A 21,441-nucleotide genomic window follows, 5' to 3' on the forward strand; every position below is an offset into this window, starting at 1 on the left:
ACACCTACAGCTAAGAGCTTCTACAGCTTCTTCTATACTGTATGCAGGGCAGCACAAAGACACCTAAGTGACCTGGGATGGCATCTGCTGTTTGTTCAGCTACTAGACTTAGTTAGGAGGTGAAAAGGTGTCAGAAGCCTTCAAATGAAAGAGGTAAATTGAAGCCTGTTAACTGGAGGAATGGCATTTTTCTCAAGTGAGAAGCGGTTACAACAGTAAGTTAAGTCACTGATCCTGTAGTCGGGCATCTGCTAGCTTTCTTAAGGGAATGTCACGCAGGTCAGCATCAAGAATCTTACCGAAGCCCAAATGTTCGATATTTCATGTTTTGGTTGTACATTCCTGCCAGAAAGTCCCAAAAAAATTAACACAAAAAAGTAGCCGAAATGCACTGATCACAATTATAGACCAACTACCAGTAAAACTTTTTTTTAAAAGTAAAACTTTTTCTAGTACTCCTCTGAGAATCCCATTCAGGCTGCCTGGCCTAGAACAGGTTGCTTGCTCCTCGCTGCCTTTTTTGAAGGCAAGTACTGAGCCCTGCTCTTCTGGGAACATTCACTCCCACCTTATCAGAAAGCCATAGGGAAGTTGAATATCCCCTTCCTTCAGATGGAGAGAGAATGCTGTGTAAGAGAGAATGAGAGCACAGTTTCTGATACTGGATTCATCTGGAGAAATAGAAAATCTATTCCTGATCAAGGCAACAAATTCCTAGGGTCTATCTCAAACTCCCAGGTGATGAAGAACACATGTAAGTAAATTTACACTAGTATGCCTCTGTTTCCTTGTCCACAGAATAAGCGTAACAATTCTGACTGTAAGCTGTCAGACCTATTGATGAAAGTTGATGATCTAAGAGGCATAATCAGCACCAGCTATTTACACAGTGAAGCAGTAGGATTTAAATTTTGGGAATGGAGGACCTCAAGATGAGATGTTCAGTGCCTTAAAATCAGCGCTGATTATTGCCATCTTTTACATATACACAGGCTAAGGAATGCACTATACCACATACACTAAACTTCTTTTTCAGGAAGTTATAAACTCAAGAATGCAGGTTAGGGCATCTGACTGTTTAGTATTATTTGCTCAGGAAAAGGCAAATAACAATGCAATTACTAAAGCAGTATTCTTCAATTTATATTTGCAAACAAACATTGATTTACTTAACAAAATCTCTATGAAGAGCTACAGAGGTTCAAATTGCCTTAAAGAAATAGCCCATTCTAGCAAGTCCATAATTCATAGTTTATCCCTACTATGGGGAGTTCCGGAGATGTTTATAGTTGCACTAAATCCTTAACAAGTATATACCATACAATGCAATAAAAATGAATTTGGACTATCCAGATGTGACATCAATATCAAAATCATAAAAAGGCTACTTTGCAAAAGAGCAAACCCCTTGTCCTTCAGTAGCTAAATGTGAGATGTTTAAAGAAAAACAAGAAGTCACAGCAACAGCTTGAAGATAAAATTAAAACTATATGAGGAAGGCTCTTCAACATTTCATGACTTTTTTTTTTTTTTAAATTGTCTATCTTCTCATGTCTGTATTTGGATGTTGCAAGATAGAGTAATAATATAAAAGCTAGAGAAGTACTCAAGAAGAGAGGCTGAAAAAATTCCATTATAATCTCAGCAGTTCCCATTTTTGTTTTTGCCTTATCAATAGCAGACAATATGAAAGGCACATAAAATGTAGTACTTTCAGAAACATCTGTGAAAGAGTTTAAGTATCTGAGAAAATTTGTAAAGATCCATAGAGGAATCTCAGAATACAAAAAGTGATTTTCCACCATTAAAGGAAGAGAAACCAAGGAATGAAAGAGGAGAAAAAATTTACAGCTCTCACAGAAATCTTGGCAAGACAGCTCTTAAATCCAAGTGCTGGTGTCCTTGTCTCCTCTCTCAAGTGGCTTATTGACTTAAAATATGAATTAAGTCAAACTGAGTCAGAGCAACCTATCATGAAGTTTCAAATGAGTCACAGAAAGTCAAAATTTCATCAAAAGCTACACCAATCCAAATTAACAGAAATGTCTGTGGTTATAAGCAGCACTGAACACATTTTAAAGGCAAATAAAAGTGGTAATAAAAAGCAGCAAAATATTTGCAATTTTGATAATTACACAGCATTAAAATACTGAACTAGGTGCAAAAAAATGAATAAAGCTATGAGAATTTAAAAAATATTAAATGAAACACCGTTAAGAATCCAGTATACTTTCAAATATTTGCTTTTAGTTTACCTTTTTGTAAAAGGTAAACTAGAATAAAAGCCTAGCTTCTAAAAGCTACACCAAAGAAGGTGAAACTTCCCATTTTCTCCCCTTAGAACCCTCCAGTTTGCTCTGAGACCTCCCCTGTCACCATCATTGCTTACAAGTGCAGTTCTATCAGTGCACCAATCACCCTTGTGACTTAAAAGTACAACTTTAGAGGTTTTCTGTTTTAAAATCTAAAATAGAGAAGAACGGGAAGGCAAATAGTGATTGTATATGCCAATTTACAATCCTCTGGGAAAAGCTTCATCCATCCACAGAAGAATCAAAATTCTTTGCACATTCCAAGTCATTATGACAGTTGAAAAAAAAAAAAAAAAAAAGGCACCGACATCCACTTCCAGCCCCTTAAATCCATTTTGTGACATTTTTGTTTTCTAACCCATTTTACTGTCCTTAATTTCCTGCCCTGTCCTTACTGTAATAGCTCTTATGGAAGTTGAGGACTGGAAATAATGCTGGTGGAGCACAGGAATGGGATGCCCAGCTTAGAAGACAGAACTGAAAAACGTACAACACAATTTTAAAAAGAAAATTTTGGAAGAAAACAGAGAATCAGGGATAGAAGATAAAAAAGCAAAAAGCTTTTTTTTTTTTCCTTTTTTTTTTTCTTTTTTTTAAATGAAAGCATGAAGTCAGCAAAGAATAGGGACCAGAGAAAATCCATCTGGCCACATGGATGGTCAAAGATATGTATCTTGTCAAAGATATGTTGCTACCCAGCCGGAAGAGATGACAATTGCTGTAAACCAGCACATTTGGAGATTTCTTTTTAAATAATAAAAACAAAAACAAACGAACAATTAGAGCAGAATTAGAGCAAATTAGAAATCCTGAATCATGTAAATTTAGGAATAGCCTTTGTCTCAATAATACAGATATACCTGTGTTATAGAAATCAAAAAGACAAAAAGAATCACACAATTTAAACTAAACTTTCAAAGATGCTTACGGTGTCTGCTACCAAACTGACATTAAAAAGTAGGAGAAATAATCATCCAAATCCCCTAAAAGAACTTTGAAAATATCTTCCTTGCGTGATAATTGTGTTTCAGTAATAATGAAGACAGCAATTTGTTGGGAAGAAGGCTCCGTACAGTCATGTTTTAATTATTTCTTGTACATTATCATCATTTACAATAAAAGCTCTCTGTGGCTCAATGACAGTGATTGGATATATACTTTTCATTAGAGATGGACAAAGGTGAATAGTTAAAAAAAAAAAAATACACATACTGTTATGAATAAAAGTGCCAAGTTTTAGTTTGCTGTGATTCATGGAGTTGTGCAAGTTCTGAGTGTTCAGAAAAATACGCAGAGATTCAGACTTTTTATGCTTATACTAGAATTTACACACTACATGGAAAAATCTCACTATTTATGTATGTGTGTGTGTATCCACCACAGTGAAATCATAACAGCAGTTAAAAGTTCCAACAGCAGCGTTGGATGCACATCTTTCATTCATGTTTCAGTTATTTTATCATGTTATACCAAAAATACTATGCATTTGGGTGAACATTCTGTTAATCTACCTCATGAAAATCACTTCCACATATATTTGATAATAACTGAAAGGAACCCTGAGAGGCTTACAAAGAGTTTGTGAAGGAAAGGAAAGGTGCTTGCTGCCAAAATAAATAAAAGACAATTAGGACCAGATGCCCAGGAGAGACTCAAGGAGCAGATGGATCTAAAACTACCCCAGTCTAAATGTCTCCTCGCCTCTTACCTATACAGGGAAGGATCAAGACAGGTGGGTAGCTACTGCTCGAAAAGATGACCCACAGAAGAAAAGAACTGCTGTCGTTTCTGGGTACAGTGCCTCACTCCTTGCCAAAAGAGTCCTGGCCTGAAGCCACTTCCCAGCAGGCCAAGAGGAATACGTGACACGGCTGTTCTGAGAGGAAGCAGGAGTAAAAAGGATAGAGCTGGAGACAGACAGAAGATCAGCATGTGGCTTTGAAAACCAGTACCCTGGGTGAACAGGCTAGGCAAGAGAAAGTTTAAGGAGCCAGACTGGGACCTTAGGTCATAGCCCTCCAGAATCTCATCATCCCCTGCAGCCCTACTGCCTCCTTCAAAACCCCTTGGTTCCCCTTTACCTGTTTTCACCCGCACCTTCCTCCTCCCAGCTTAACCTTCCTTGAACCTGCTCTGCTCTTGCTACAGAGTTGCTGAACATGGCTAAGAAGGCTCAAGGTGCTTTGCATATTAGAAAAATTTGGTTTGAGGCTAGGTATTTTTTCAGCTGGCTTTTCCCCCGTCACATGTATACCATTTAAGATGATGGTCAAAGCAAGCAAGGGCAGTGATGTTAAAAGAGGTACTCAATAAATTTCTGCTAAGACTATGATGAAAATACAGCCATTAACAGATAATCTGCCTACACAAAACTTTACCCCTCCAGAAACAATTTAAGATGAACTCAGTAAAAGGTACATTCATTAGCTTCCAATGGAAGTGTAATAAGAAGTCTAGGACCTGATGTGACAGCAGCACTTTAACTACTGTCAAAAGATCTAAAGGGCAGCTATTATATTGATATATCTCAAAATATTTCTGTACTTTGGAGAATACCTATTTAATGCAACCTTTAAACCATAAACTGATCAGTAGCTACTGCAGCTACAAGTAGCTACAGCAAGAAGCATTTCAAATTGTTTTCTGTTAATGACAGAATTCAATGAGGGTGAGTTAACATCTTAATGTTTTATAAAAGTGTATTTTAAGAGAAAAAGGTGAATGATTTAATCACTCGCGTATCCTGTCCACTGCTCTTCAAATGTGTTAAGATTAGAGTCAGTAACAAATCATCAAAAATGCTGCCAGACTGGATTGCCCCATCAGACTCTACTTGTCGGATTATGAATCAGTATGTTTGGGTTTCACACCCAGGTTTTCCAATCGACATGCTATCACTGGGAAGAAGCTAGTTTATTAATTAGCACAAACATGAGTGTGTTTGGACAACAGATTCACAGCCAGCTCTTAAAGATACTGACTGAATTGTCCAATTCAAGCTGTAACATTCATTCTGCAAAACAAAAATGATCTTCAATCTGATCAATGAACAATTCATAAACTGCATGGTTTGAAAAAAATACAGTAAGCCACAGAATAAGAGAAAATACTAACACAGAATGTGTAATCTAAAAAGCAGCTCTGAGTTCTGCTTTTTATTTACCTGGTTTTCCTTGTAAAAACCTCCATGTAACGTTAAAACACTATCTTCTCTTGATTTACAGTGCTTGTGCAAAACGAGCCACATCTAAGCTAAACACAGGTAGTACATGTACTTATCATACTTGTTAAATGATATACTGCTATTTCCTCAATTAGCAAGTGCAACATGGATTTCCTTGCAATGGTATGAATGAGTACAAAAAGGGAACAAACTGATTCATCTGGTCTCCATACAAAAGTCCTCTTCTCTCCTTTTTCTCATTTGCTCAGGTTTTACTGTATTTTGAAAACAACAAAGTGAAGCCTAGCTAATTCTATGTCATGAAATGCTTCCAGAAACTCTGCAGTAAATATCTATCAATATTTTTCCTTTCATCACCCTCATTTACCTGTCTACAACGCATTCTCTGCATAAATATCAAGGTTTGATGGGTACTATTGTTATCCTAGGGCAGGATGCAACACTCAGCCTCTGGTTTAGAGGAAGCAAAACATTTATGCCTTGTTTTCCATATAGAAGTTAAACCACATTAGCAAATGACCTTGTCTTAATTGCTTCTGTTTCTCAAGGTTGGTAGTCATGGCAGCAAAAGACAAGTTCATGTTTAATACTGTCCAAACAGGTCATGGCTAACCTGGCAATGCCAGAAGAGATGCTTCCCTAGTAGGTCTAAGTCCACAGAAAATATTTAAGGGTTATATAGGTCAGATTGAGGGGACATGAAGTTAATGACAGGATGCAATGTTTTCCTCACCGTAGAATGAAGACCTAAAGTACTCGTTTCTCTTTCTCCTGGCACACACACAACTCATTGTCTCCTGGAACTTCCCAGATTTTTTAGTGGATATTCATAACTGTTTGGAGTTCATTTTGTTTTGAATTGAGAAAAAAAAAAATTTAGATGGAACTTCTGACTCAGAAGAAATTCTGAGGTTCCACTAAGGACATAAGTAATAAAAGAGAAAATCCTATAAGTTTTTTTGGACCTATGGACTGCAATAGAAGCACAAGAAAAAGAGCAATTCTCTAGGTTTATTCTTCAGAAGTACTGCAATACTTGTCTGCCAGAAAAACGCACCATCTTATCTCTGAGATGAGAACGACTGACAATAATGCCCCTCGTAACCTTCGGTATGAGTCCTTAAAATCTTTCCATGTGAATCCATACTTCTAAGAGCAAGGTTTACCAGATCTTGCCAAAAAGCAAATCAAACAAACCTCCCCAAAACAAAGAACGATTAGCTTAACTTGGTCAGCTCTCTGCCGCGAATCATGCTGAAGCTTCACAGGTAATTCTACTGGCATCTGAGGGTGCAGCAATGAGAAGCTGGGAATGGAGGGAACTGCATATTCCAGGACTGTCCCTGAACAAGTATCTACGAAATTTCAGCTTTATCCTCCCATAAGCCATTTCTAGAAGTGATGCAGGCACTCTGGAGTACCTATCTATCTCTAAGTGTTTATTTAGAGGCCTGCAGTACTTACAGAAAATAAGATAAGGGTGCTTTTAAAAATAGTTATTCCTTACTTGAAATATTTAAAATTTACAGAAGACATTATTCTAGCAGAAGGCAAACTTAACAACATAAAATAAAACACAGATTTAAAGTAAACATTAAAGACAAAACAAAATACATATAGAATAGAACCCAAGGATAAACTCACATTTTTGTCATAAACGTTTCTAGAACATGGTTGTCATCTGTTATTCCTAAGACTTCTGACATTCGGGCATACACCTGGAAATAAACATTTCAACAGTAACATATTATAGACATTCACAAGAACCAGCAGTTTAATTTATTCTAAAACCTTTCCCTATTTTTGCAGGAGAAAAGTACAGGCACACATGCCTGCTGTTCCAATCTAGCTAAAGCATTTGTAAGAGATCATTTACACACTGTATGATGTGGTTTGTGAATTTTGGAGCCAATCAGCTTTTAAGTGCCCTTGCAAACATTTCTTCCCACAAAAGAGAGAGAAAATTTTCACATTAAACTCACTTTATGGTTCACAGAACAAACCTGTCTCTTTTCAAAAAAGTGTTTTATTACTGACGTTGCAAGGGGACAGAGAAAACATTCTTTTGTTCGTCCCTGTCCTCAGTGGGATATGATTCAGCACTGTCCCTTAGCTTTCACTTTCACGTTGCTGCACTACCAGTCACAAACTAGAGAATCAGGTACTCCTCAGGCATTCAGTTTTGTGTTCTCCCTTCCTGGGGCAGCCAAGTAACTTCTAGTTGTATACTTTTTCCCTCTGCTTCAGATCCATGAGAAATTACCAGCCGAGTTTTCCAGCACCCCACCTACCAGGTCACACTGCTGTTATGATGCAGCAGCAAACACACAGCACACACCAAGTGTGATTTTTTACTTACTGTGTAATCTTCATACAGTTTTTTAGTAGTTTTAGTAGCCAAACATTTAGTTCGGATAAAAATGTTTACTTGGATTAAATCAACTTGAGAAATAAAAGGGAAATGAGCACTGCAAAACTTCTCAATGCTCTGCAACTCACTCGAGCCTGAGCTCAAGTAGCACTGCTATTTGCTTACGACTAGGCTAAATGCAGGTCGGTACATTTCATTTCGGTCATTTCAACCTTTAGTGATACTAAAACAAGTATTATGGGTTACATGTAATTCTTCCGCATTACATGATCGAGTCAAGTATCACCAAGGTCTGAAGCGCAGCACCGAGCCCAGCACAGGCAGCCTCAGTTCCCCAGCAGTGAAAGCCTGGTGCCATCTAGCTGTCAATTTTGTTCGCCAGCATTATATATTCTACACAAATACCAATGAATGTTAGATAACTTAATACCTATGTTACTGTATCTAAATTTGCTTGTACCAACTTCTGTTCTGCTACTGATGCAATGCTACAACTTTGGTTAAAAAGCAAACCAGCAGTATTCTACCACAGCAGAAGTCAACAAAAAAAAAATAATAATTGTATTTTCATGTTCCCAAAAATTCAGTTTTGAATTGGAGCATAATGAAGGCATGAGCAAATCAACTTGCAGCTGTAACCAGAAATTGCATCAACATCAAGGATAATTTACTTAACTTGTAAGGTAAAATATCACCTTTTGTAATTGCATGAATGCAGTGTTCTGTGACAGAAGTCAGTAGCGAAAGGACAATCAAAATATGAAAAAAGGAACATACTATTTTTCAAACCTTGCAAAATATCATATTCACACTGTAAATGCAAAGCTACGATTTGCAGTAAACTGCAGCTACAATAACACATTCAAGTATAAAATTCCTATATTCCGATCTAAGGAAAAAAAAAGCATCCCTAACCAGCACACTGCTGAAATGGAGCAGCTGCAATTTTAGCAACATCTCCGAATTCCCTTCCTCGGGAAGGGGAAGGAGATGGGGAAGGAAAAGGGGAAGGAGGAGGGAAAGCAGCCGGGTGAGTGCGACGGGAGCACTCTCTCTGTTGGCAAACGGGGCTCTAAGCCACGGCTGAGTTTAACAAATAAATACTAAACCAGCAGTCAGTGTTGACAAAGAGCAGTGCTTTAATCCACAATTATCCTTGTAACTCTTACTACTCCTTTTATCATCCATTAGCTTTGATTCCCATTATCCCATCAAGAACTGTGTCAACGCTTTTGTCCCTGGGGATTTCCCACAACTACTAGGATCTGACAGCCAAGCTTGAGTGCTAAGCAGGATCATTACCTCTTAAATCCACTTATCTGATCCACTGAATAGTAAATTGAAAAGCTCATTAACAGCAACAATCTGATTTGTTTTCGCATGTGACAGGGTCATTTCAAGTCAGCATGAATACAGTGCTGGTAATAAAAACTACTACCCGGTCTGTAATGTGACAAATTGCAAGCTAAAATAAACGTGATATTTTAAACACCTTCTTCAAAATCATTTTCAAACTGAAACACACACTTAGGATGTAAAAATAGAAGAGCAAACAGCCCCCAACCACAACAATGAAATGCCCTTAGACTTTTAAGCGCTATAAAAAATTAATGATAAAGCATTTTGGACAGATCATAATAAAAAACACTTCAGCAACAAAGACCGTGCTACGTATTCAAAAGGAGGAGGAAAACACTGTTGAAAGGGGTCATAAAAGGATGTGGAATTGCATGTGGAAGTGATCTCATCCTTGTTCGCATCACGGAGCCGCGGAGGTGAACGCGGAGCTGGGGAGGCTGCGCCTGCGGGACCAGGACCGGGATGGGGACGTGCCCAGGCGCCCACCTGCTGGCTCGCCCCCAGCCCCGGCCTCCCCCTTCCTCCTGGCAGCGAGAAAGAAACAAGGCTATGTTTGCAGTTCCCCCCTGGAGACTTCGAGTAAGGAGCAGGATAATTAACTTTCAGTAGGAAACAACCAGTTTAAGACTTCTGTAAAGCCTTTACACAATTATTCCCAAATCCTTACAACTGTGGGATTTGTAGCTTCCAATACAAACCCTGCATCAACACACAGCGCTGGGCGAGCATGCTGTGGTATCGCCACAAAATGTGAGCTTCTGAACCATCAAATATCGCATCACTATCATCATCTCAATGTACATGGGTTATGAATTAAAGTGAGAAATGCACAGAAGTGGTAACATGAGGCTACAGCATTAGGTAAGCTTCACGGGTACAAGCACTTAACCAAAGCCCCTAAAGCAAGCTGGGCTGATACCACCACGTCAACCCAAAAGCAACAGCACTGGCTGCAACACTCACAGGTGACAGCAATAGTCATGGGAGTGACGATAAGGAAAAGACCAGCAAAACACCTTCAGTAACAGCTTCAAACATATTAAAGCAAAAAATCATGGAATTGGTCAGGCTGGAGGAGAGCTGTGCGCTCACCAGGCCCAGACGCCCCCAACCGAGTGCCCCCACTGAGCCGTGTCCCCAAGCACCACGTCCACAGGTCCCTTACACACCCCTGGGGTGGGGACCCCCCCGGGACCCCCTCAGTGCCCCAGGCAGCCCATCCCAGTGCTCAGCCCCCCTCTGCGGGACCAAATTCTGCCTGAGGCCCGCTCTGGGCCTCCCCTGGTGCAAGTTGGTGCCATTTTCTCACGTCCTGCCGCTCGTCACCTGAGGGAAGGGACCAACAGCCTCCTTTCAGGTAGTTGTAGAGAGCAATGAGGTCTCCCTAAACCTCTTATTTTCCAGACTAAATGACCCTAATTCCCTCCATCAGTCGCTTTTCCTAAGTCTTGTTTTCTATCCCGTCCACCAGCTTCCTTGCTTTTTGCTCCACTTCACAGAATGGTGAAATAGATTTGTGAATAGATGTATAAAATGAAAGGCACCTCGGTGGAATTGGGGTGTTTAAGGGAGCCAGCAGGTTCACCAGCTCTGGAGCCCGTGAATCTTTTACCAGCTAGCAGCTTTACCAGTTATCCAAATCGCATAACCTTACACTTCCCATCTACTTGAACCCCACCTGCTGCATTTCAAAAAGAAAGAAAATAAAATTGTGGAAGCAACACTTTATAAAGCAAAACATTCGCATGTAAATACAACTTCAAACAGAGAAATAATGTGGTAATTACACTAAAACTTTATTTTCTGACTTCTCTACTCTTTGGCCCTAGATATGTTTAACTTTGCTTTGTCTTTAAGGTCTTCTCTTTTTGGTGCTATCGTTATAACTCTGAAGAAGCTAATTATGTCAATTCTTAAATGTGAAGCAGATTACAGAACTGGGAAGCTCAGAATATGAGTTCCTAAAGGTTGTATGGCTATATAATGACAGTCACAGAAATTCAATAACAGCACTGTATGGAATGTACTCAAACGCACCCCATGAAACAAATTAAAACAGAGCAATGAATCTCTCACACTGTGCAAATAAGAAAACACAAGAAAATGTTGGTTTCTATATGTTTCATAAGGGCTATTATAATGAATTAAGATTTTGGATAATGAATCTTCAGAAAATTACAGTAAAGTTATTACCCGTAGGCACAGCATAAATGCTTAAGATATTATAACTTCCTTGAAGCTCTGCAGGCCTTGCTGCAGAGAACTATCAGTGTAACATTAAAGTATTTTGTCATGAATACAGAGGGCAAAACCAGACCTTAACCATATTTGCTCCAAAACTGATAGCAACTGCATGGAGACAGCTGCTGCCAAAGAGGTTGGCGTGGCTGGGCTGGAGAGCAGCTCCCCACACAGCCCACCCCAGTTCTGCAGGCAACTCGCCCAGTGTCTGGGCTACCACAGCAGCTTCCTGGAGGTGCCACCTCACCTCTCTAATACCTCTACACTAAACCCACTAAGTTCCATGCTAATCGAGACTTTCTTTCCAGGTATAATTTTCACTGATTTTTCAAATTGAAATCTGGTATTTTAAATTTTAACATGCAGAAGCTCCATTACATGCAATTTGGAAGCTAGATTTCTGCTGCACAATCAATGAGAAACTGAACTTAGTCCCCTAATTAATGGATCAGAGTACCAGATCAACAACTTTTGCCTTCCAACCAAAGTAAGCCCTTAAAAAGCCTTCACTTTTTTTTATCTCATTCATAGCAGAGGAAACCTCGGTTGCTCATAAAGCCTCCACTCCTGACCAGCTGTCTGAAAAAGGTAACATCTCCAAACACTCCTAACTCTGAATCTAAGCCCAGAGGATAATCTGTTGTTATATAGTTAGCTCCCTACAAGAAAAAAATCCTTAATAGGCCTTAAGAACTTGCCTCAAATAGTTTCAGATGGGATCTCTGAAGAGCAGATGGAAGTTGGGCACTGCACTATACAAAAAAGAGGCTGTCCTCCCACTCGGTGCTGCATGTGTTTGTAAGCAACCAGAGGAAATACATCAGTTATATAAATAATATGCTATCCACTGCCTTACCTACACAGCCAGCTTAATCAAAATACTATTCCTCAGTTGACAGACACCTACCATAAAACAACATTAAAAATTAGGGTATTGTTACTGCAACCGGGTGGAATGTTGTAGAGTAAGTACACCGAGTGGCTCAGAGTCATAGTTACAGATGCTATTTCCTTGGTGGTCTGCTGAAATACTGTGTCCCCGCGAGTCCAGACAGTATGAAGAATGAGCAGTTCCCTCACGGGATGTGTTCCAGGCCCCTGCTCTCTTAGCTCCATGGAGCAGAGGATTCACAGGGTGTGGGTGTCATTCGCTCCCTGCCTCTTGCTCCATTGAGTACCTGAGCAATGCCAGCAATAAGCCTTTTCTTATGTGGAAATCGGTCTTTTCATTTCAATGACTTCCTCTCAGCTTTTGTTTTTATTTATTCATTCATTTTCCAATTCCTCTATTTTCTGAAAATCTTGAGAGAAAGCCCTATAATTCTGGTGGACTTGCTACGGGAGCTGTACTACCAACTAACTGCTGTTACCACCAATGCAGCATGAGGACCATGCTCTGAAAAGAAATCAGTTTACCTGCTAGGTCTTAGCCAATTGTTAAGAAGGAGTTTAGCTTTAGAAGTCTTTAGGCTATCATTCTTGTAAACCACTGTTACAGATTTCTAATTCCTTAGCCTATTTTGTATTAATAGATGTTACTTTTGAACATCATCCCACTGATTTTTAGTTTTCAAGGCACAGTTCTAGCAGTGTACAGCTTTCATGGAAAACACAGACACTGCAGAGATTCAAGCCATCTAGGCAGTCATCTATTTGTTTTAATAAGAAAGTAAAATGCTGCTTTAAAAATCCTCTAAATGATTGAAATGAAACAATACCATATAGATTACAATACATGAGTAGATTTATTCTTGTACTGGAGTCAGGAAACTCCCAAACCTGAAGTAGCAGTAATCTATGTTCTTACCTGCCCCTGTCCAGCTTAATTTTATTCAGCTGCTTAATTGCATCTAAACAAGTGGCCCACTCAGCATGCTTACGTGCAAGCAACTTGACCATTTGATATCCTTTAACACCAACATTAGTTTGGCACTTAAAGACAAGTAATAAAAATCATAGCTATTTATTTCTAAAATTTCTATTTCTAAAACTATTTCATTGTACCGACTTGAGCATAGCTGCAGGTGTTATGCATCTCTCAGGATCAAGCCCTAAGCACACCAAATTTAGTGATATCACATATTTTAAAAAGGTTTTGCACCGGAGCTGTACATCAGTGCTTTTTGCACATTTATCCCACGGCGTAAGGAGAGGTGTTACAGCCACCACAGCTAATACTAGCAATTTGAACAACCCTCTTTGGCAAGCCAGAAATAAGATAATTGTTCAACATAGGCTGGCTCTTCTGAAATACTGGAAGCATTGCCTGTAATTATAGACATCTGTCATTGCTAGCCACTCAGTAGTAACCCTGACATCAATATACAACTATAACACTAAACTGCCTGCAGGCATAGCAATGGAAGCCAGATACGAGAGGCGGGCAATCATCTGCCTCATCCAAACTATCTGTCAAAGGTTCCTAACCACAAATAGCTCTTACGTTTTGTATCCTTAGGATAATATGTTGATTTATTTTAGATCCTCTAATATTTACAGTCTAGGCCATCTACTAAAATAAAGAAACAAACCTTATGGCTAATGGAGGCAGTTACCGTTCAAAATCATCACGAAAGGTCATAGCTCACCACTCAAATGTTAAACACCGATGGCTGTTTTGAACATGCACCTGTGTATAAACTTCCCTGCTCCCTCCTCCAAAATCATACGTGATCATTTCCAACTACAATTTACAATGATTGCTCTTCTCTTATCAGCCAACACTTCAGACAACATGAGGAAATATTTACATTTTGAGCACCTGGAATTATCTTTGCAAAAATGCACGCGGTTCGCTGGACATACCAGTATGTTCCAGTGTCCTGGGGTTCACCAGGTGACTACAGAAAATGGTTGGTGTTTTGCAGAATTATCTTTAACACCCAACTTTGAAAAAGGAATTAGTATTAATCATATAAAATATGTTTATGGATTAGATACTTCATCAGCTCTTAGCAGGAAGCTAAATTACACTCTTGGCCAAGGAATAAAGTTTCTTGAAATTCACGGATAAATGTGGATCATGTCATTTTAATTTTAAGGTGAAGAGCATGCTGAAACCCTCCATCTCTACTTTTTTTGTCTTCATTTGAAAATCAATCTCGGAAAGGGGCAGAAAAAGATTGTAGGTTTAAACTAATTAGGAATTAACATCCTTACAATTATCATAATTTGTTATTAACAAAACTGTGATTTCTTAGTATGATTCACAACAGCCTCTGCTGAAGAGAAACTATTAATTACTAGACAGACAGTTAGCTTACAAGTGAGCTGCATTTTAAAAACCTCCTTTAAAATACAATTGCTAAATGCCTTACAGTGCTGTAATGTGAGACAGGTTCAAATCTTATTACTTCACTGAAATTAAAACCTAAGTTTTAATACTGTTCAAGTCGAACAATGATTCCACACTTTATTGCTTTTGAAATCCCTTGATGATCATAGGGAAAAATGCCCTCGAGAAAAAGAGACTCTGTTTTCGATAAACAGAAAATACAGTTTGCACTCTTAGCCTCTTTGTCATCACAAAAAAAGGATTTAATGCCAATTCTTTAAAAAAAGACTTTTTTCACAAAATGTGCACCTTGTGTGCCATTTGTAAAATCAGCTCACTTTCTTTTATTTATTACTGCAGCGCGGCAAGGCAATAAAGCAGCTACTGATAGCTAATAAATTACATGCCTTTTAAAACAATTCTCCAGCTACAAAAACTTGTAACTACAAAGGCTTACATTTACATGGTACATCGTGTGAAATGTCTACATTTATGTTCTATTTAACCACATAAGTAAAATCTGACCCTTTATTAAACTGCCAACTCTGAAGCACGGGTTACACATGAGATTAAACAAAGGGTAACTTTTTAAGGCTCTCCTACGGATTTACATAATTAAACTTAAAATGCAACTGAAAATTGGCCTAAACAGTTCAGGTGCAAGCTATTGTAAAAATTAAATGCATTTTTAAGTATGACCTTCAAACTACCTTCAGGAAAAAAAAGTGATCACACATTTTTCCAACTATTGCATGATAACAAACATTTACCTCTAAATCTAAAAATTGCATAAAGTTTTCAATAATAATAGCAACATATTACTGCAATATAAAACAATAATTTTCCATCACATACCATGAATACCAAGATTTGTATTTTTAATTAAAGTAAATGTCAGAGCTTTGGGAAAGCATTTTTTGGTTAAAACAGATCTGAAACAAAAAAGCCCTGCAGTCTTATTTCTTTAGGATATGTTTTAAATCTATATGTATCTACTGAACTCATTAAGCTGCTCTTAATGTTTTTTCTTTACAGCCTACCTACTAATTAGAGTTAATCTGCACGGAATACTGAAATGCATTGTCTTTTGATTTTGTATTGCAGTATTTCTGGACTGATGGGCTAAACTATTTTCAGACATTTGTTTCTTACAATGTGACTGCCTCACAAATCATTAAACAAAGCATCACATTCTTTTTAATTGTCTTCATATCTTCATGTATCTACATTTAAGATGGGCAGTTCTATTAATTAATTTCCTTCACTCAGTGTTATTTCAATAACATCTGTGACTTTGGTACTGCTTTCCTCACAACTTTCCTCATTGCTGTAGTTCCAAAATGGCAGTTCTATAATTGAGCATGAAAACAAACCTTAACTACCTACTAATAATTAAAAGCACTTAAAATACAGCTACTCAATTTAAGAAAACAGCCCACAACATGTTAGTAAAGATGCTGCACGATTCTAAATTCCTCACCAGGCACACCACCAACACGACTATCAATCATTTTGAATGGAGATGCTGTGGGGCAGATCTTTCAGTCTGACTGAGCACTGCTTGATGCAAAATGAGATGGGAAATAGTTTTCAGACACTTTTCCACTCCCTGAATCCTCAGACCATTTTCCCTATGGTAACCAAAGGTCTACTTTGGTAATAAGTATTTTCTAGTGTTTTATACATGTAATAACAACTTAAGAATATTAAGACAATGACATTCGTTATATAAAGCCAGACAAAATGGAGGTTTAACCAAGGAGGTTAAATCAACCAGACAGCTGAAAAAGCAATGCAATGTCCATGGTTTCTTAATTCAGGTTAGTCTACTTGTGAGGATGAAGCACAGGTGTAATTTTACTATGGTACAAAATAAAGAGTGAATGGTGCCTGGCATAGCTATACCATCCATTAACTGGATTTTTAGAAAAAAACCTCGAATAGTGGAGAGGGAATTTAACAGGACTTATCAACAAGAGTATGGTTCAAGAGGAGTTACAGATATGTATAAATGCAACAACAGTGATATTCAGACATTGAAAATTCAAATTTTGAACTTATCAGCAAATGTAAGTTGATACAGAGGACACTGGAATCCAGCAAGAGCTTAGCAGGAAGGAATGGCACAGTCTCACCCATGCACACAAGGCATTTGAGAGCTGTATTATATGCAGAAAGCTGTCTATAGCAAGCTTTTGTTAAATTATCGATCATAAATGTAGCCACAAGTTGACACAGCATACTCTAAGTTAAGGACTTCCAAACATGAATGTACCGTACAGATAAGTGTAAAAATAGAGCCTACTCTATCACCAACAGGGAATAGAATTATAGTTACATTTATTGAAAAGCTTACAAAACTAACAAAAAACTAATGAAAGTGATCAATCAAAATTGGTGAAGAATCTTGATCGATAATTACTCTCAGCAATGCGAGAAGTTTCAGACTTCAGCCTCTAATGTTAAAAAGAGGGAGCGACACTGAACTTGAACACTGAAAAACATACAGCATAAACTGTCTTGGCTTTGGCTGGAAAAACAGACGAACATCCAGGCTAAGAGGGAAAAATACAGAACAATTCAAAAAAGACCATCACATCCAACATTTCAATTAGTCACACTAGAGTGCAGACAGTAAAGAACACCACAGTTCATGTTCCAGAATCAAGAAGCGATACCAGACAACCTAACAAGCAACACCCAGAACAGCCAAATTTCATCCATGCACATCTTCGGGTCCAGGACGACTTGAAGTGTGGCCTCATCACCTACATTCTGCATGCACTTTTTCATGTAGTGCCATCTTTTTATAATGGTCTTTAGTAATGGTCTTTAGTAATATACAGAACAGTATTTTGGTACATTTTGCTAACTTCTGAAGCAAACAAGATAGCCAAATCTGTACAAACATACCAGGTAAGAGAACACTGTCAGATATGCCTCCACTCTACCACCAAACAATCTGCAATGCTTGAGAAGCAAAGCAGTCTGGTAAGGCTCTGTACTATGAGGTGCTGACTCACACTTAGCTTAAGAACAGATATTGCAAAATTAATTTAACTGTAAAAGCACATTCATTTAGATGATGATGTAAAAAGCAAAAATTAGTAATATTCTCATTGTTACTGGTGTTCAGTAAATTAGAATGAAATTGGTTGTTTAAAAAAAAAAAAAGCATAAACTTGAATGTAACTGTGCTGATAAGAGCACAGCCACTATGGGCATTATTTTAATGCTACTTAAATCATCAGCTCCTGAGTGTATTTTTTTTACAAAATCTAAAATGATATTTAAAAATCAACTATATGTGCTTCTACATATCTTCTGATAAGCTGTTATTGTGTATTTGACATCTATACAAATCATTTAATACTTAAATTGATATAAAAATCCTGCTTCAGAAATAAAACTTTTGTTCCCATAAGACTGCTTTCTCAATAGAGCTACACGCCTCAAGAAACAACTCGTCAGTAGTGAGAATGCTCTGGAGAAATAATATGGAGCCTTCCTCGTGGCCTCCCTAACTGCAGTTCTTTTCGTCCAAATTGATGCCAACTACCGACTGCTCCAACAAAGAAGATACAGACAAAACCTATGTGGAACAGGTAACTGAAACGTGTTTTTTTTTTTCCTCTCCATGCCTCAGAAGAATGGCAGGTGACAGAAGACAGACAAGTGTTTGCCCTGCTGTGATGTTTAACAGAAGTGCATTCAACGCTGAGCGGAGCGCTTCAAAAATGTATTCCTCGATTATAGCCTTTATACGCTCCAATTCGAGACTGCACTGCACTTGAAAGCCCCAGAGTAGGACAAGATACCAAGTTATGGAATATAAAGCAGTGGAAACAAACACCGTAATCACCACATCCCATCAGGGACGCACAGCGTGCTGCGCTGCCCCCGGCAGGCCTCTGCTCAGCTCTGGTGGGACATGCCCAGTGCTGGGCCCTGTGTGGGGCTCCCCAGGACTGGAGACATGGATGTCCTGCAGCAATTCCTGCGAAGGGCCACAAGGGATTAGAGTATCCGACACAGGAGGAGATGCTGAGAGAGCTGGGACTGGCCTGGCCTGGAGCAGAGAAGGCTCAGGGTGATCTTAGCAGGGTGTGTGAGTGCTTGATAGAGGCAGGAAAAGGAACCAAGCTGCCTGGGGGCAGGACATGGGGAAAGAGGCACAAATGAAAATACAAGAAACTTCATTTCAACAACAACAAAAAAACAACAACATGGAGCTTGTAGCTGAATGCTGGCACAGACTGCCCCGAGCAGCTGTGGTGTCCCCGTGCTTGGGAGATCCCCAGAACCAAGCCAGCCCTGAGCACTCCGGCTGATGGCTCCGAGCACGAGGCCCGAACCAGACAACCTCCAGAGGTCCCTCCCGGCCTCACCTGCTCTGTGATCTGGTGATACTTTTGTATTTTCTTATAATAGTTGCTTTTATGGTAGTTCTATTACAACCACTACAAATTTTAACTTCAAATGACTAACATTAACTTATATTTTACTCTATTTTGTGTTTTTGCTCTGGGAATTACTTTAATCAGCTCATTAATTTACCTGTTAAACTTTCACATTAAAAATAAGAAATCCAGATTTTTTTTAACATAACCGAAGATACATATAATAAACCTGTTGTCTTTCTTTAAATGCAAGTTTTTTTAAATGCACATTTTCTTTAAATGTAGACTCACAAGTAGCAAGATTTTCCTGGAGGATTAGCCTGCATTTTCCGCATCACCAGAATGGCACAAAGGAATTGAAGCAGCGTTGCTGCAGCGTTGCAGAAACCAGTGTTACTAAGAACAAAATGAAATAAAATGAAGGTGAGGGAGCCCAGTTATTCAGCTTCACAGAGCTGCACTTTCAGGACTTGCCCTGTGTCCCTGGTTTGATTCTTCCAGCACTGTTAGCAGGAGGAGGCAATCAGTATTACAGTTGGCACCAGTGCCCAAGCCAGAACGTAGGCACACACCTTCAAACAGCACGGTGAAAAAGACAGCCTATTAATACAAATGACACATAACCTGTCCTAGTATTCCCCCCCATACTATTAAGTCTTTATGACCAACAGAATAACAGCATTCAAATTCAGTATAAGTGAAGGAAGGAAGGTAGTTAACTCTGACACTCTAATAACCTACGTTTAACAGTACTGCCTGTAGCCTATGGACACCCAAAAGCATTAAATTGTTAATGGCTTATTTAAAATCTACTTCTGTCAAGCTCAGTCTTTGAGATTTTTTTTTCCTTTTACTTCTCAAGATTATTATTTTTAAAATTCTTTTAATCTTTATGCAATTCATTTTGTAATATCTGCATGGTAAGTGTTGCATCTTTTAATCTAGCTGGGACAGACAGGTCCTAGTAAGTCAATTTACTGTATATGCAAGACCCAGCTATCTGATTAGAAGTTCTGCAATGTTTCCTCTTTCAAAATACAACTCCATCATTATTAAAACACTCAATGCAAATATCTCAATTATCCAGGAACTAACCCAGAAGCCTAGGTTAGCAGGCCGATCTTTCCCGTAGACTCCTTTCCACAGGAGGGTAAGCCTGTTCTCCTGTTAGATCTCCCATCTGAACACGTACGCTGCTCTACGCTCTTGTAAACAATTAGCTATCTAAACTTAGATCACAGAAAATGCCACTAGAGGGCTCACATTATTATAAAGATATCACATCATTTCTATGCTTACCAAAGTTTACAGAAATCTGCATTATTCCATTATTAAAATTCTTCTATGCACAGGAAAAAAAACATCACTGCCGAATGTACTATTGGATCGCAATTTAACTGACAACATACTCTGAATGGTCAACAGTCAACTGAGTAGGTGGATGTCAGGTCAGAAGAAGGTATCTGTATTTTCTACACAAAACAAGCAGTTGAAATCCTTGCTGTCTGTACAACACAAATCACCACTAAATGCAGGTCACAGTCAGTGTCATATTACATAACATAATACTACAATGACATACTATAGATAGTCTTTCACGTTTAACAGTGATTTATTTATTTATTTTTAATTTTAAATCCAGGTTTTATTGGAATGCCTGTATTCACTACATACAAACGTAACAGAGATGCTGTCTCTGAATCACTTCATTAAGTAGAAACCATGAACTGCACCCTGCACCATGACGGTCATTTCCTATGCTGTGCTATTTACTCTGGTAAGAGCAGATTGTATCGAGTGCCATGGCAGGTCAGGCCTTAACAGCCCAGTATCATTAGCTTCCCACTTCAGAGGCCAACACACAGAACTGCACCATTTAGGACTGCTGTTACACTTCTCCCACAGACAGAGTAAGAGGCAGGATCTAGCTGGACAGGAATCAGCAAAAAGGAAAAAAAAAATTATATGTATGGTCTAGATCATACAACACATTTTTATTCCTGTCCACATTAAACTGCACTCCAAGAAGACAGCAAAAAGATGGGATTGAAATATATCTGTCAATTATGAAAGGAATTAGGTTGAAAACATTTTGATGCTAAATGATAGACTCTAAACAAGTATTTAATTTTAGAGCTAAATACCAATAGTATACATTTTAAACAAAAATATTAGTTGACTGCAATCCGTCTGACTTTAAAAAAATCAACTAAATAAATATTAAGATTAACACAACAGTGTGAGAACAAAATTAACGGTCTATGGCAGATGAATCCTCTATTGCACCTGTCCTCCACTGT

At 38.5% G+C, this 21,441-nt stretch overlaps 1 protein-coding gene across 8 annotated transcripts in view; it reads right to left on the bottom strand.

Moving 5' to 3' along the window:
* The window catches only part of RANBP17 (RAN binding protein 17), a 161,041-nt gene that overhangs the window by 68,888 nt on the left and 70,712 nt on the right, over positions 1 to 21,441 (bottom strand). For 7 of the 8 annotated variants that reach the window (XR_011803456.1, XM_027468264.3, XM_038186373.2 and 4 more), the window contains one exon: positions 7,141 to 7,214. The exons of the other annotated variant lie outside the window; for it this stretch is intronic. Coding sequence is in view for 6 of the 7 variants with exons in the window: in XM_027468264.3 (XP_027324065.1) it covers positions 7,141 to 7,214 (74 nt within the window). In the remaining variant the exon portion in view is untranslated. The remainder of the gene's footprint in view (positions 1 to 7,140; positions 7,215 to 21,441) is intronic. 8 annotated transcript variants of the gene reach the window in all.

This window comes from Anas platyrhynchos, chromosome 14, assembly GCF_047663525.1.
Source record: "Anas platyrhynchos isolate ZD024472 breed Pekin duck chromosome 14, IASCAAS_PekinDuck_T2T, whole genome shotgun sequence".
NCBI lineage: Eukaryota > Metazoa > Chordata > Aves > Anseriformes > Anatidae > Anas > Anas platyrhynchos.